The sequence below is a fragment of the Chroicocephalus ridibundus genome, chromosome 4 (assembly GCF_963924245.1).
Source record: "Chroicocephalus ridibundus chromosome 4, bChrRid1.1, whole genome shotgun sequence".
NCBI lineage: Eukaryota > Metazoa > Chordata > Aves > Charadriiformes > Laridae > Chroicocephalus > Chroicocephalus ridibundus.
This window is the reverse complement of record NC_086287.1, coordinates 52,721,826-52,735,488: the sequence shown is the minus strand read 5'-3', so window position 1 is coordinate 52,735,488 and position 13,663 is coordinate 52,721,826. Positions and strand designations below refer to the sequence as shown.

Sequence of the window (13,663 nt, the reverse complement as noted above, 5' to 3'; positions counted from 1 at the left end):
ATGTAAATCAACCTGCTGTAGGCTGAATTTTTCTGGGGCTGGGGGGGATTTGGCACCTGTAAAGCGCTGGGGCAAGGTGAGTCCCAGAAATACCAGGAAACCAGCCCAGCAGGCTGCGCTGAGGAGGGAAGGATGCTCCTCAACCACGTACATTCTGCCCCACGGATAAAGGATACAAATCTAATCCTTGCCACCTCTGAGGCAGCAAGAAGAGCTTGGCAGCACCTCCCAAAGACCTGCTGCATGCCTGGGTTGTGACATATTCTTCCAAAGGGTTTTTTTCAGCTCACCCTCCTATTTGCAAGCAAATCTTATAGCGGAAAGCGAAGCCCTGTCTAGCAGAGCAACAGGTACATTGATCATGGCAGTCAGCACATCCACCAGCCCAGACAGGGACAAGGACACGTCCCCAGCTGTGCCTTTGCAGAAACTCATCCATCCATCCATTTATCCATCCATCCATCACCACACGGTGACAGGACAGAAGAGAAGGAACGAGTCAGCAACCGCTGGTGTCATGTCAAGCAGCGCCCGAGCCGAGCTACGTCGGCACAACACAAACTCCCTCGTGGGAACACACCGCCTCACACCTGGACTCTCCACACATGAGTGTTTTGAGATGGGAATGGCCTTAAATCATCACTCACGGGGAGTGGAAACAGAGACAGCAGCGTGGAAAACATCTGCAAGGGGAGGACAGCAGGGACTGTAAGGAGTAATGGCTTCCTCTCTCTTAGCCTCATTAGCAGCAGTGGCCCAGCTGAGATTAGGCCATTTCATTGCAATGCCTTGAGTTTGAGGTTGATAATTTTGGACTGGGGCTGCTCTCAAAGGACCAGATGTGCCTTATTGCACTTGATGAGGCAGGTGGGAGAAATTAAGGGCACATTAACACTTGCTGGCTCCAAAGCACCAGCTAGAGGTGCTTTATGTTCACAAGGTCTAAGCTGCAGCCCTGCGGAGGGAGCAGGCTCAGGGGAGCTTGGGGAGCAGCTTATGTTTGTAGGCTCCGGTAAAACCCCCTGATTTCTCTAGGCTTCCCCCAGGATGGAGCAAATCCCTGTGGACAGCCCTGCCAAGGGCAGGTGAAAGGCTTAGAGGCTGTTTGATGGGGGTAAAAATCGCAGCCCAGAGGGACCCGCAGCCCTCGCCTATTTAAAACCAGCTGCACTGGGCTCCGCTCCCTGATGAGCTGCACCTGCCCCCGGTACCGCCCCCTCGGGGATAAAAGCGGGGCCGAGGGGGTGTCGGGGGGTTGCTTGTGCTCATGGATGGTATCTCGCCGCTGGAGCAGTACCTGGAGCGTTGCGGCGGGCAGGTAAAAAGGGGGAGGGGGGGAAGAAAAAAGCTGCGTTGGCCGGGAATCGAACCCGGGTCAACTGCTTGGAAGGCAGCTATGCTCACCACTATACCACCAACGCCGCGCAGTACAATCTTTTCCGTCCGCGTCTCAAGTACGGTGGCCCCAGGGCTCTGTCGTCCGCGGATTTTTTGTGTCCCAGGTGGCTTGGCTACCATCTCCAGCCCGGGCCTGAGTAGGGGACTACTGAGCTATAATGGTCCAGAGCTGCTGGGGGAGGTTGTCCTCAAGTGCTGCGAGAGGAGCACTGCTTGTGTTCAAACTCGCCCTCTGCGAGGGACAGCCTGCGTAGTGGGGTGTGTTGGTACTGAGGGAGAAGGGGGCTTGGATCTCTTCATGCTGGTTGGGAAATACTTGCAAAAAAATTCTTTTTCCTGGTATTTAGAATAGTCTTCCTGGGCTCAGGTGGTTGGAGAGACCACAGGGTGAGGAACTAGTAGAGGGCAGGGTTTCTCAGCTGGGCATCATCTTCACCCAGGGAACACAACTCCTTCTTCTGCATCCTGTTGTAAACTACTTTTTCAGCTCAGAAAATGGGCTGCTTAAATCCAGAGACATTTAGTAAAGCCCTCAGAACATGGCCCCATAAAGTACATAATGTGATGAGGTATAACCAGGGTTTTACAAATGCTACAGAGCTTTTTGTGTTTCAGACTTGCTGGGATACTTGATAATAGCAGATTTGTGAGAGATCACTGCAGAAAGGAAAAAAAAAATCCAAGCCAGTTGTTTAAAGCAGCTGGATTTGATTTATGTGTACCTGGGTTGCAGGAATTACTCCAGTGGAAGTGAAAATGCCTGTTTCCCCTCAAGCTGCCCCAAACTTAGTGATCTCAGGCAGGATCTATGTGTGAAATCTCCTTGCTGGAGCTGCTGGGAGATGTCCAAAGCTATGCTGTTGATGGGGCCTTCAGTGAAGTTAATTAACCTCGAGTCTATAGCAATAACCCCTGGCAGCCAGCCCAATATAAACATGGTCTTGTGCCCCCTTTCACAGCCTCTGAGCATCTGCCTAAGAAGGCAATTTTCCCCAGCGCTTAACCCTGTAAGGGCTTTATTCCAAACTAGTTATATGTAAACCTGATAAGAAAAGAAGATTTGCTTTCTGTTTCTACCTACTCTATGTGGTTCCCTTTCTGTTACTTTTTTTTTTACTTGTTTTACAGCTGTTTAATACTTCCAGCCTCATATACCACTCATTTATCCATCAGCTTCTTCCTTTGAGCTGTGCCACAAACTGGGGGGGGGGGGGAGAGTTTTGACTGTTATATATATTGCACTCTCTGATGCCCCTTAGCATGATGTGTGAGCAGTCCTACAGGCTCGCAGTGATGCGGCTTTTTTGTACCATTTTCTCTGCATCATAATTAATACAAAAATTAGCTCCTGTACAGCTAAGCCTTAGCCCACTGGAGGTCTTGCAGAGACTGTGCCTGCCTTCCTCTGTTGCAAACTTGAAAAATATCTGTTTAAAACAGATGTATTTTAGTTATTCCATAGTATATTGTTATTTGTAACTGCTAATACCTTTGTATCTGATCTCTTAATTCTCAGACAGTGCTCTTGGATCCTGCCTTCCAAAGAGCCAAGGGGTTAAGGAGTACCCAGTCTTATTCAGTAGCACCCTGCCCCAGCCGATCTCATATGGGGCTCTGCACCTATAAGTCAGTTTTGGAAACAATTTTGAACTTAGGTGTTCATGATGCTTTCAGAGATAAACTTATTCAAGCTAGAAAGGGTTCTCTGGGAGGATTTGTCACTTAGTAAGAGTTTTCGAAGTGTCTCCAGGCAAATATACTGCAGAGTAAGTAGGAGCAGAGATCTGCCTGTGTGCATGGCTGCGTTGCTAAGTGAGCTGATTAGCGCAGAACACGGAGCAGCCCTGGCTCAGGGCTGGAAAGCATTGATCTGGAAACCCTGCTCCCACTGGAGCTCGGGCAGGAGCTGCCAACTCCAGGGCCTCAGTCTTGTGCATGGTTCCCTGTTCTGATTTGTGCTCGGACTTCTCAAGTCCTTTTGGCTCTCCAGCCCAAAAATGCCTAAATGAACACAAAACCCCTTGTATGGATCATGTAGTCCAAGCTGTCACCTGCTGTGGGCGTTGGCAGAAACCGCCTTCTGGGAAGAAGCTCTCTACTAACTAGAGGTTTATGCCCTAATGGAGAAGGGAATAAATCCTTCCCTAAACTCTTGCCTCATCATATTATGATGCCTTTTAAATAGCTTTTAATAATAAACAGCTGATAAAGAAGGATATTAGTATGCAGGACCTTGCTTGCAGATATGTCGCATGCTTGATCTGGGAATGGATGCTGGATTTGCTGACTCTGTCTCACTTAAATTAAGCTGGTGACCTCCAGCAGCTGAAAAGAATAAACTGCTCGGGATTCTGTGAGCTGCTGCCCTCTGTTGCACAAATCCAACACAACACTGACACTGTCTCCTGGTAGCAGGGAGAGGAGCTAGTAATATAGTGAGTGGGAGCTAAATCCATCCAGAAAATGCCAGCTGTCTTCCTTGGAAAAACTCACGAGCAATTATGTTGGTTACGTGTGTAACTGAGGCACGACAATGGCTGTGAAGGGCAAAGGGCCAGCATTGTTCCTCCAGTCACTGCGGAAGGTTCACAGTATTTCGCTGTTTGTGGTATTACAGGAGTACTCCAGACTGCCTCTGAGGTGTGGGGGGAAAATGCATATTTCTACTATAGAAGTTATCTGGATTTTTATATGCTGACAGACAAGCAGAGGATGCACTTTCAAATCTTAAGACTATTCTTTGCTATAATATGTATGGAGGGGGGGGAAAAAAGATTGAAACTTCCACATTGAAGATTAATCCTAATGTAGTATCACAGTTAAAGTAAATGTTTTAATACAAGATCCTTAATGACACTTTTTCTTAATTCCAGGATGACCTTTCTAGTAGTCCTCAGCTGTTTTCTCCCATGAGCCCTTATGATGTAGACCTTCCAATTCAAACAACTGAAGATGTGTTGTTTGGTTCTCAACTTAATCAGCCCAAAGAACTTCCTACAGACTTCTCCTCTGTGGACCTCAGCTTTCTTCCAGATATTACCCAAGATAACAAAGAACAAAATTTATCTGAAGATGGCCATGAAATGCAAAAAGAGCTTGATGGGTCAATATCAAGAAATGAGGAGAGTGGTATCTTCATGGATGAAAGCAGCTTGTCATGTCCAGATACAACTCGACCGTCCCCTGAAGCATCTGGCACATGTCCTCCTCTGACACCAATGACTCCTATGACACCGGTGACACCCGCATCGGAAAGCTCTGGCATAGTTCCTCAGTTACAGTGAGTTAATGTATTATATATGTAGCATATATAATAGTAATAGTTTTGCTTAAACTGCAAGGTAATGCTCTGAATTCTCAAAGAATGTGGCAAGCATGGTTTGGCCTTAAATAAGGCCACATAAAAGACTAGACGGGCAGCTGTTCCTCTTTGAGGAGAGGTGGAGCAAATGGACTGCCAATATTGGAAGGCAACTGGATCCTGTGCAACATAAAGTGGCACAGAACAACACCCAGCTTAGCAAAACGGGGGAGAGTGGACCTGATAAACATGCTGAGTGAGTACCCAAAATGCCTCTGGCTTGTTAAGGGGGAAAAGTTTCTTCTGGGAGACAGGAGATGAAGTCTCTCCATGGGAGAAATGTTTGGTAGAAACTATTTATATAGAGTATGTACTGCTAGCTACTTCATTCCACAGGACGAAATGACAAAAATACTTGAAAAGGAGGATTTCTTCCAGCAAGGAGAATGTTAAGGATAATGGCAGACTCAAAGAGGTTTAAAGATGTCAGTCTGCTTTTCTGAGCACAGAAAGAGTCTGAACTGAGCAAGGGAAAGGGGCATGAAAAGAAGTGAGAGAAATTCTGGCCTTGTTAAAAGATCTTGTCCTGTCTAGGCTAGAGCAATGATGGAGTATGTCATTCTCTACAGGTATAAACTACTCTTATCTACTTCAAGAGTGCTGTAGGGACTCTGTAAACACTCAGTAGTGGCTCAATTCAAAGCTGTGAAAGGCTTCAGTGATGTAGTTCTTGGAAGACACACAAATTCAGTGCTCAGGGACTAATAATTTCATACCTTGTTATATCTCCTCCTGTGAGAAACTGTAATTTTGGTATTGAATTACTCAAGTTTTGCCAGAAGTAGCTTAATGCTAGAGTGGGAAAGAGGTAGACAGGAAATTAGTTGATGGCAATTATTAATTGGAGTGTGACTTCTCATTAAGCTAATAATGTTGGGGGTTGGGTCTGCAGTGGATTGCTTTTGCAATAACAAAATTCCCCTCTCATTCCTCAGGAATATAGTGTCGACTGTAAACTTGGCTTGTAAACTAGATCTGAAGAACATAGCTCTGCATGCCAGAAATGCAGAGTATAACCCAAAGGTAAATCTTAAGGACTCAAAGCTTTACTTGCACTCCCCTTTCTTGGTGCTGCTGGATTCTAATATACAAATTCACCATGAGCTTTGTCCCTCTTCTAATAGCACTGGTTTGACCCACAGGGGAAAGTCATAAAATTCTGCAATTTGGGCCTGTTAAATTAAAAGAAACACAGGGGACCATAAGAATTTTATTTTTTTCTTTGAATAAAACCCTAGCAATTACCAAGCTGTTTAAGAAATTAGATGAACCCTCCCACCTGGGCCAGCTACCTCCAGCTGAAAGGGCTCAAGCAGCCCTGACTAGGGGGGGTTAAAACTCCTGTTTGAATTGAAGAGAATTACTGGAGTCAGAGTGGTATTATGTGACACTTCTAACAAGTGGCCTAGACTGCAGAAACTTACTGGGAATAGACTGGGTTTCTGTAAGGGACGAGGTAGTGGTCCTGTGACTGTAGTTTTAAGCCCCATAGTCCTAAGTGGGTGGAAAATAACTTCAGGGTGGTAAATGAACGCTTATGCAAAGCAAATGCATGCTGTATTGAGCTTTGAAAGTGACAATTCTTGAAAGAATGAACAGTGATACAGCACCAGCTAAATTCCTCAGCTGGACTGCGAGGTCTTCCTTTGAATTTGTAGAGGTTTGCTGCTGTGATCATGAGAATCAGGGAGCCACGAACAACAGCCCTAATCTTCAGTTCAGGAAAAATGGTCTGCACAGGAGCAAAAAGGTAACTTTTTTATTTTTCCTTCCCTCTAAAGGTCTGGGTCTTGCAGCTATGCCTATATTCTGATGAAGAATGTCAGAAAACCCTGTTTAAATTATCTAGCAAAGGGCTGTCATAATTGCAAGGGAAAAAAATGAAGCACTGGTATCAAAAAATGTCTAGCTTTCTCTTCATGATGGCAGTTTAGTAATTACTGAATTGTGTGCTTCTGTCCCTGAATATAGATGGAGCTGAGCAGACACTAGCAGAAATGCTGCTAAAATGCCATGACTTGTTAAGGGGTTATTTGCATTTCTCACCGACTTTAAAGTGAGTTAGGACATAACTTGTGTCTGTCAAGTCTCTCTTCAGTGTCTGTGCTCACTAGTTAACACATCTGCCTCGAGAAAATGGGAACTGGAGGAAAGCAAAGATTATTTCTGTACTTTGAAGCTCTTTTCCTTAGGTTCAGCAGCTCCCTTGATTTTATTTTTTTTATGTCCCTAAACTGCCAATGAGAATGCATAAACATACAGCTCGAGACCTCTTCTCCAACCCCTACCACCATCCCAAACTAGCTAGATGATTGTCCTGGTGTCTGCAGTCTACCTCTTGGATCAGCCCTGAGAAGCTGTTTTAAGGAACTGAGAAACCCCTAAAGAGAGGGGAAACTCCTGGGTGACAGAACATGCTCCAGTGTGCTCAGATAGACCACAGGAAAGTGAATGACAAATTGCCTTTTCCCTTTTAGATCACTGAAATAGTTCTGGGGAGAGAGACTTGCTATTTTGAGCAGTAGCAGGTCTTTTTCTGGAGGACAGATTAGCATGGTAGTGGCTCCAAACTAACTTCCACCTTGAGAGCAGAAGAGAGCACTAATCGAAGCTGTTTTTCCCCTTCTGCTCTTCCTTCAGTGAAGAGCAATCACGGCTTGCGGCCAGGAAGTATGCACGCGTGGTGCAGAAGCTTGGGTTCCCTGCCAAGTTCCTGGACTTCAAGATACAAAATATGGTCGGGAGCTGTGACGTGAGGTTCCCCATCCGGCTGGAAGGCTTGGTTCTCACTCACCAGCAGTTCAGCAGGTATGTGGAAGTCAGAGGTACAACCCCATGCAACTTGGAGCAGTGTCTTTGTAAGCTGCAAACAGACGCAATCCTGAGGCTGCATGAGCCTGGGAAAACAGGGTAATAATTAATTGGACACTGAATATCAAGGATGTCTTTTGGTGAGCAAAAAATGTGCTTGCTGGTTCAGCAAGTGTGAAGTGGCTGTAGATGCCATGTGTTACAATAAAGATAGTAAAGTTTATTTTCTGCAATAACTCCTGTTCTGAGTGGGGCACAAGCCAAAACAACCCCCTGCTTAATTGCCAGGATGATGAACAGCAAACTAGCACTAAAGCTTCCAATGCTTGAAACCACGACTGACACAATTCAACAGTGAAGGGCTCTTCTAAATTGCCCTCCTGTGTGTTGTTCACAGCTCTCCCCTTGCAGGGACACCATAAACACAGGCTTTAGAAACCCTGCAACTGACAGCATAGTACATGAGTGTTCAATCACTTCTGGGGTAAATCAGATCTGGTTAAGAAGAAAGGCTGAAGAACTGCAAGAAGCTCCTGTGTTCTTTGCTCAGTTGGTTAATGAAGATATTATCTTTTGTAAAAGCTTTCTTTAACTGTGAATATTGCTGACACAATCTTCAGTGTCGCTGCATAACAGCAACATGCACCAGAGATTTTTCCTTAATCTAAGCAGTGCTGGTGATCACAATTCTACTAGTCTCCTGTTATTGCCAAGTGCAATATCAAACCTTAGTGAGTATTTTTCTTCACTGTAGTTTTCCACAGGAAAATAACCAGTCTCGATTAAGTACTTCAGGTTTAATTGGAGCAGCTCTTAAGCTACTTGAACCTGGTCTATGCCTTTGCTCCATTGTGAACCTTTAATACTTAGCGGCCTCTTAACTCCCGGCAAACCAGATGCCGATCTGCAAGGATAAGGTTTCTCACCATCAGCCATGAAGCCAGACTGCAAAATACAGAACCAAAAGTATAGTGTGTTTCTGGGATATCGCTGGATGCCTACTAGCCGTCAATTTAACTGATTAATTAATCAATTTATTGATGGGCATGCTGTGCCTTTGAGATGGGCTTGTTCTTAACTACTTATTGCCATCACTGAGGAAAGGACGAAGACTTCAGCACTGATAAAATCAAAATTCAGTTGTGTCTTTTATTAGCACTGCATCTAATATTTTGCATTTAATTTGCAGACTAAATATATATTAAAGATTCACTTGGCTGTCATCTTGCCTTAGTTGCACAAGATGTTTCCTGATAAGGGCTCTTTGCAGACTAAGAAGGATTTGGGTGCTGTTTGGGGATTACAATAATAGTTTCAATGCTACGGAAAAATCGCACTCAGAAGTGGCTCAGAAATCTTTAAAAGTAAGCATGAAGAACTCCTACCAGCTCCAGCTGGGATTACCATGTTTCTCTTGATGTCTAAAACCTGACCTGCCTTTCTCTGGGTAGCTAGCTAAAATCTGTGTGTTTAATTACTCTATTGTAAGTATAATTAAAGAGCACTTTACGCATGAAACACTGAAACAGTATTTGCATTTTACTAATCTTACCTGCTTGCTTTGAAACAGCTATGAACCTGAACTATTTCCTGGCCTTATTTATAGGATGGTCAAACCAAGGATAGTGCTGCTTATCTTTGTGTCTGGAAAAGTTGTACTGACTGGTAAGTGGTCTCCCTCTGTACATTTGTAATCAAGTGCTACCACATCTGCTGCGAAAGCATTTAAACTGAACATTAGCTAAACTAGTATTGTGCCACAGTAAAGCCACTCAGCAATCTTTGTAATGCCTACTGCTGCTTGTCTGTGTTTTCTGCAGATAACAATGTCAGTATTGTTGCACTAGAATCTCATAGTGCTTCATATAGTGTCTCAGACACGTGGCATTATGCTTTAAATAAGATAAAGATATTGAAGTTTAACAACATGGAAGTCTATCTGCAGAATCCCAACAGGATGCTGACATGCTAGTAACTACTCAATCACTTAAAGATGAATACCACAATAAGCAATTTAAAATTGCTTGGACAGGAAGCAAACTTCTTAAAACACTTCACTGACAACATTTAGTAGGGATTATTAGAGGAAAGGGTGGAGATCTAAGAACTTGTTCCAGACTGCTTGGCAAAACACTCACGAGGCAAAAGGCTTGCTAAGTGTGCTCAGGAGATACTGGTACCTCAGATCCCATGTAAAAAAGTTTAATTTCCTAACACACTCTTTTGTAAAGATCATGAAAATACTTTTATTCAGATGTACTGAAAGATAAATGGTACTTGTTCCCAGAGGACCCGAATGCTGTATGTATATTCACAACACAGCTTTGAGGTATGTGAAAGACAAAAGAGAAGCGCCTGCCTTTAGCCAGAAATTCTCACGCATCACAAATGAGCTCAGCTAACTGAAGAGTGGGGCACTCAGTACAAACTTAAATGCTTTCCACCTTCTTGGGTCCAGTAAAATCATACTGGCCAGTTCTATTCCACTGATGGTTGCATTTTTGGGTACACTAATTGCAATACCCTTGAGTGTGCAGCAGGCCCAAAAGCACTAAGGTAAGTCCTTGTCTGTGAACACTGCGCCCAACTGCAATGACAAAACTGAATTTGCTGAGCTGCAAAGTTGTTTTATTTTTTCCCCTCATCAGGAAAGAAACTTGAAAGTAACTTTATTTTTTGAAAGTAAAAGTTGTAGTAATGCACATGAATTAGTCATGTCCAAGTGTGTTCTGAGGAAAAGGTTTAGGCATTCTTCCTGAGTGCCACTTAATCCTACTGCTAGTTCATTTAAATTCTGGTTTTTGTAGCTAATGTTTGTTGCACTAGCATGGCAGAGTAGTGTCACTGTGAAGGAACAGTCCTGCCTGGTGCAACACAGCATACAAGACTCGGTATTAAAGATTTGCTTGCAGTAAAGTGGAAAAGGCTGTCTTTGAAATTGCAGATGACCTAACAAAGCTTAAAAATAAAAAAGCTTCTCAGAACCAGAGAAGGGGAGTTCTCAAACTGTAGATCAACTTGGATGTATTGGAATAAATGCCCTTCACTTCTTGTTTCTATCTTTCCACTTTATCAACAGGCAGCGCTGTTACTGTTAAGCAGGTAACACCATGGTTCTCAGTTGCCTTGTTTTGTGTTTTTTTTCTTTTCAAAGCCAATGCTTTCTCACCTGTCAAGAGTAGCCAACTCCTGTTGGTTCCACAGATTAAGCAAAACTTGTCTAGTCTTAAAGCAAAACAGGCTAGAAATTGTTCTTTGTGAGGTGGCAGAAGTATGATAGAAATTCTGCCTTAAACCAATAGTAAGCTCCTCTTAAACTCCTGTGTTTCTTCATGGTTTGTAGTTTTATCATTAGGCTTGTTGCATTCAGTTATTCTCAACACTCTCCTAATTCTTAAACCTGTTTTTTCCTAAATGTCTTTCTAGGAGCAAAAGAGCGTTCCGAAATCTATGAGGCATTTGAGAACATCTACCCCATTCTAAAAGGTTTCAAGAAGGCATCATAACACGGCCCATAAAGCAACTAAGAATAATACATGAGTTTGTATTACTGTGTATGGAATGCAAGCAAGGGTATTCCTGGACCCAATTGCACCGCTGTGGATTACTAAGCGAATGATGCTATTCTGAATGCTATAAATGCCGATGCCTTTCTATAGTTTGTGAAATGGTTTTTAGCTTTTAGATTAGCTGCCTGTAATCCACTTGAGTTCTGACAACTCCTGTCAAGCTGAAAAATTTGCCAAATGAATGTACTTTTAATAGAATGTGTATTAAGGTGACACTTAAGTATTTTGTAACAGAAACAGTGTGTGTCTCTTCCCCTGTTGAACAGGTGAATCAACACTGCACTTCAGACTAGCTTTATCAAAATCCTCAGCTTTTTGAACTTTACAAAATCCTCAGTGTACCAAAACCTAGCTACTGTGGTGTTGTATTTTCATGTTTAAACTCAAAATATATTTTTGTCTACAATATAGCTTGCAAAATCCAGCTGTGGATTTCAGTGTTTTGAAGACAGTGATTGCAGAGGAATCTGATGAATCCCTCTGATCCTACCGGTTGGATAAACTCTTACGTGTTAGAATGTTGGTACTCCTTCTACAGAGAAGACATTCAAGGCCCCTGACAGTGCTAGAACATACCTAGAAATTCTGTGGGTGGAGGGGTAACTAAGCAAATTATCTAATTTGTCATGACATAAATTAGATCTTAACAAGATGGTGCCCACTTCTATTACTGAAGTCCCCTCAGATGATGGGAGTTTGTAGCTTGGCTGAGACAAAAGCATGTTGGTTCGGAGCTGCCTTTAAAATAGACTTGAGGAAAATACAAAGAGTCTTGGATGCTCAAGGCTTAATTATCTGTATTGCTTAAGCAGAGCTCAGCCAATGGCACTACATAAAACTTGGCAATTTTGCAGCTAAAGCAATGGGGTTCTTTATCTCCAAGTGAACTCAAGGCTTCCTTTGCAAAAGGTGTCATGCCCACCCTGGTGATGTAACAGGGAACAGTGCAAAAACTATCCCTTGACTGTCCTGGTACCTTCTATGATTCCCTGGAAGCAACCGTCTCTTCCAGAACAGGGCTTTGGTGCTGCTGGGGTTTGTTCTGTGTCCTCTCCTCATTTCCTCCTGAAGATGGAACAGATTTGTCAGGAAAATCCCTGAGCCACTAGAGGTTGCTGTTAGATGACTTAAGTGCAAGTAAAAAAAAAAAAGGCTAGCTGGCCATAAGCTACCTCTGTCCTTGATGGAAATACACAACATAGGCAATGGCTTAATACAGGACAGGTTGTCATAGTCTTGTTGGGCTTAGTTTTGCTGTCATAAATTTACTTCTGATTCAGTGAGGATGTGATTTCAACTTTTGTGCCTGTAACACGTCTCAAGTGCTTTTATAACTGTCTGTCTGCTGCTCTGGAAAAAAAGTTTGAAAAACTTCATGCACTTCCTTATGATAAACTGGTCTTAACTATGTTATCAGTTTCTTTGTGGATTTCAAACTGTGGATTTCCACACTCAAATCTATTCTAAACAGAGGCTTACTTTTCTGTTTGTTTTCTAACACTGGAGACTTTCCACAGCTATGGGCTGGACTTATTTGCACTGTAGCTGTAAAAGCTGATAAGCTTTGAGTTACAATAATCTTTTGCAAGTGAAAAACAACCTGTTCTTATTGGGATGCTGGAAAAAGTTTATCTAAAATGAGCCCTCTTCAAGAAATTGCTTCTTAATTAAGAGCTTGCTACACAATTCCATGAGTAAAGTTAATGCTCTTTAAAAGTATGGGTAAAGTCTTAAAGATAAGAAATGGGCTCTGTGCCTTTTCACTGGGCTACTGATAACTTCATGTTTGCTATGGTAACTCTTGTCTTAAAAACAACTATTTTAGTTCTACCTACAAAGTGCAGTTCATACTAGTGTTGTGTAGCGCTTAAATACAGTAGGGAGGGGAAATAATACAGGCTGGAATATTTAATTTTTTTTTTAAACTGCAGCATTGTTGGGGTTTGTTTTGTTTGTTTCTTTTAGAGTAGGGTATTGCTTTAAGTTATTCTGGTTTGTGTGGACTCTCTAATTGCCTGGCATTTCCCACTGTATGCTGACACGGGACTGGTGCTCTGCTTCTAGATACTAGCTGATCATATCTATTTAACCCTAAAATTCTGGCTTAATTTCTCACTGAGGGTGGTGAGCTTGGCCCAGGTTGCCCAGGGAAGCTGTGGATGCCCCATCCCTGGAGGTGTTCAAGGCCAGGCTGGATGGGGCTTTGAGCAGCCTGGTCTAGTGAGAGGTGTCCCTGCCCAAGGCAGAGGGTGGCACTGGATGATCTTTAAGGTCCCTTCTAATGCAAACCATTCTATGATTACAGACTCACCATGCCTGTAGGAGGTTCATGTGGACACCCAGCACCCCATGAAGCAGAATATTAAAGCCTGCAGCCTATGGTTGTAAGGATGATGGCAGATCTGCCGTGGAGGCTGTCTGCGGTTGGGGTTTTTTTTTTCACTTCACCTGTTGCAAAGGGAAGAAAAAAAAAAGTCACACACTCTCCTCACCAGGCCCAGCGGAGCTGTGGGGCAGGGCCTGC

General features: G+C 43.4%; 2 protein-coding genes and 1 non-coding gene across 7 annotated transcripts in view; 2 read left to right on the top strand and 1 right to left on the bottom strand.

The window, feature by feature from the left end:
* The first annotated feature begins 1,236 nt into the window (after positions 1-1,236).
* WDHD1 (WD repeat and HMG-box DNA binding protein 1) overlaps positions 1,237-13,663 on the top strand; it is a 201,087-nt gene continuing 188,660 nt past the window's right edge. For all 5 annotated transcript variants that reach the window (XM_063332400.1, XM_063332399.1, XM_063332402.1 and 2 more), the window contains exon 1: positions 1,237-1,241. The gene's annotated coding sequence lies outside the window, so the exon portion shown is untranslated. The remainder of the gene's footprint in view (positions 1,242-13,663) is intronic.
* On the top strand, positions 1,268-11,076 carry TBPL2 (TATA-box binding protein like 2). Its single transcript, XM_063332923.1, has 7 exons — positions 1,268-1,318; positions 4,272-4,678; positions 5,695-5,782; positions 6,418-6,509; positions 7,400-7,567; positions 9,141-9,235; positions 10,997-11,076. Exons 1-7 carry the CDS (start codon positions 1,268-1,270, stop codon positions 11,074-11,076), a joined length of 981 nt encoding a protein of 326 aa, XP_063188993.1.
* TRNAG-UCC (transfer RNA glycine (anticodon UCC)) lies at positions 1,350-1,421 on the bottom strand. The gene has a single exon. It is a non-coding gene; the product is annotated as a tRNA-Gly (tRNA).

Bases quoted from the DNA above. Each gene is read 5' to 3' on its own strand.
- TBPL2 (XM_063332923.1), top strand. From the start codon at position 1,268: ATGGATGGTATCTCGCCGCTGGAGCAGTACCTGGAGCGTTGCGGCGGG. The intron at 1,319-4,271 runs GTAAAAAGGGGG...TCTTAATTCCAG, and splicing joins TGGAGCGTTGCGGCGGGCAG to GATGACCTTTCTAGTAGTCC. The intron at 5,783-6,417 runs GTAAATCTTAAG...TTGAATTTGTAG, and splicing joins ATGCAGAGTATAACCCAAAG to AGGTTTGCTGCTGTGATCAT.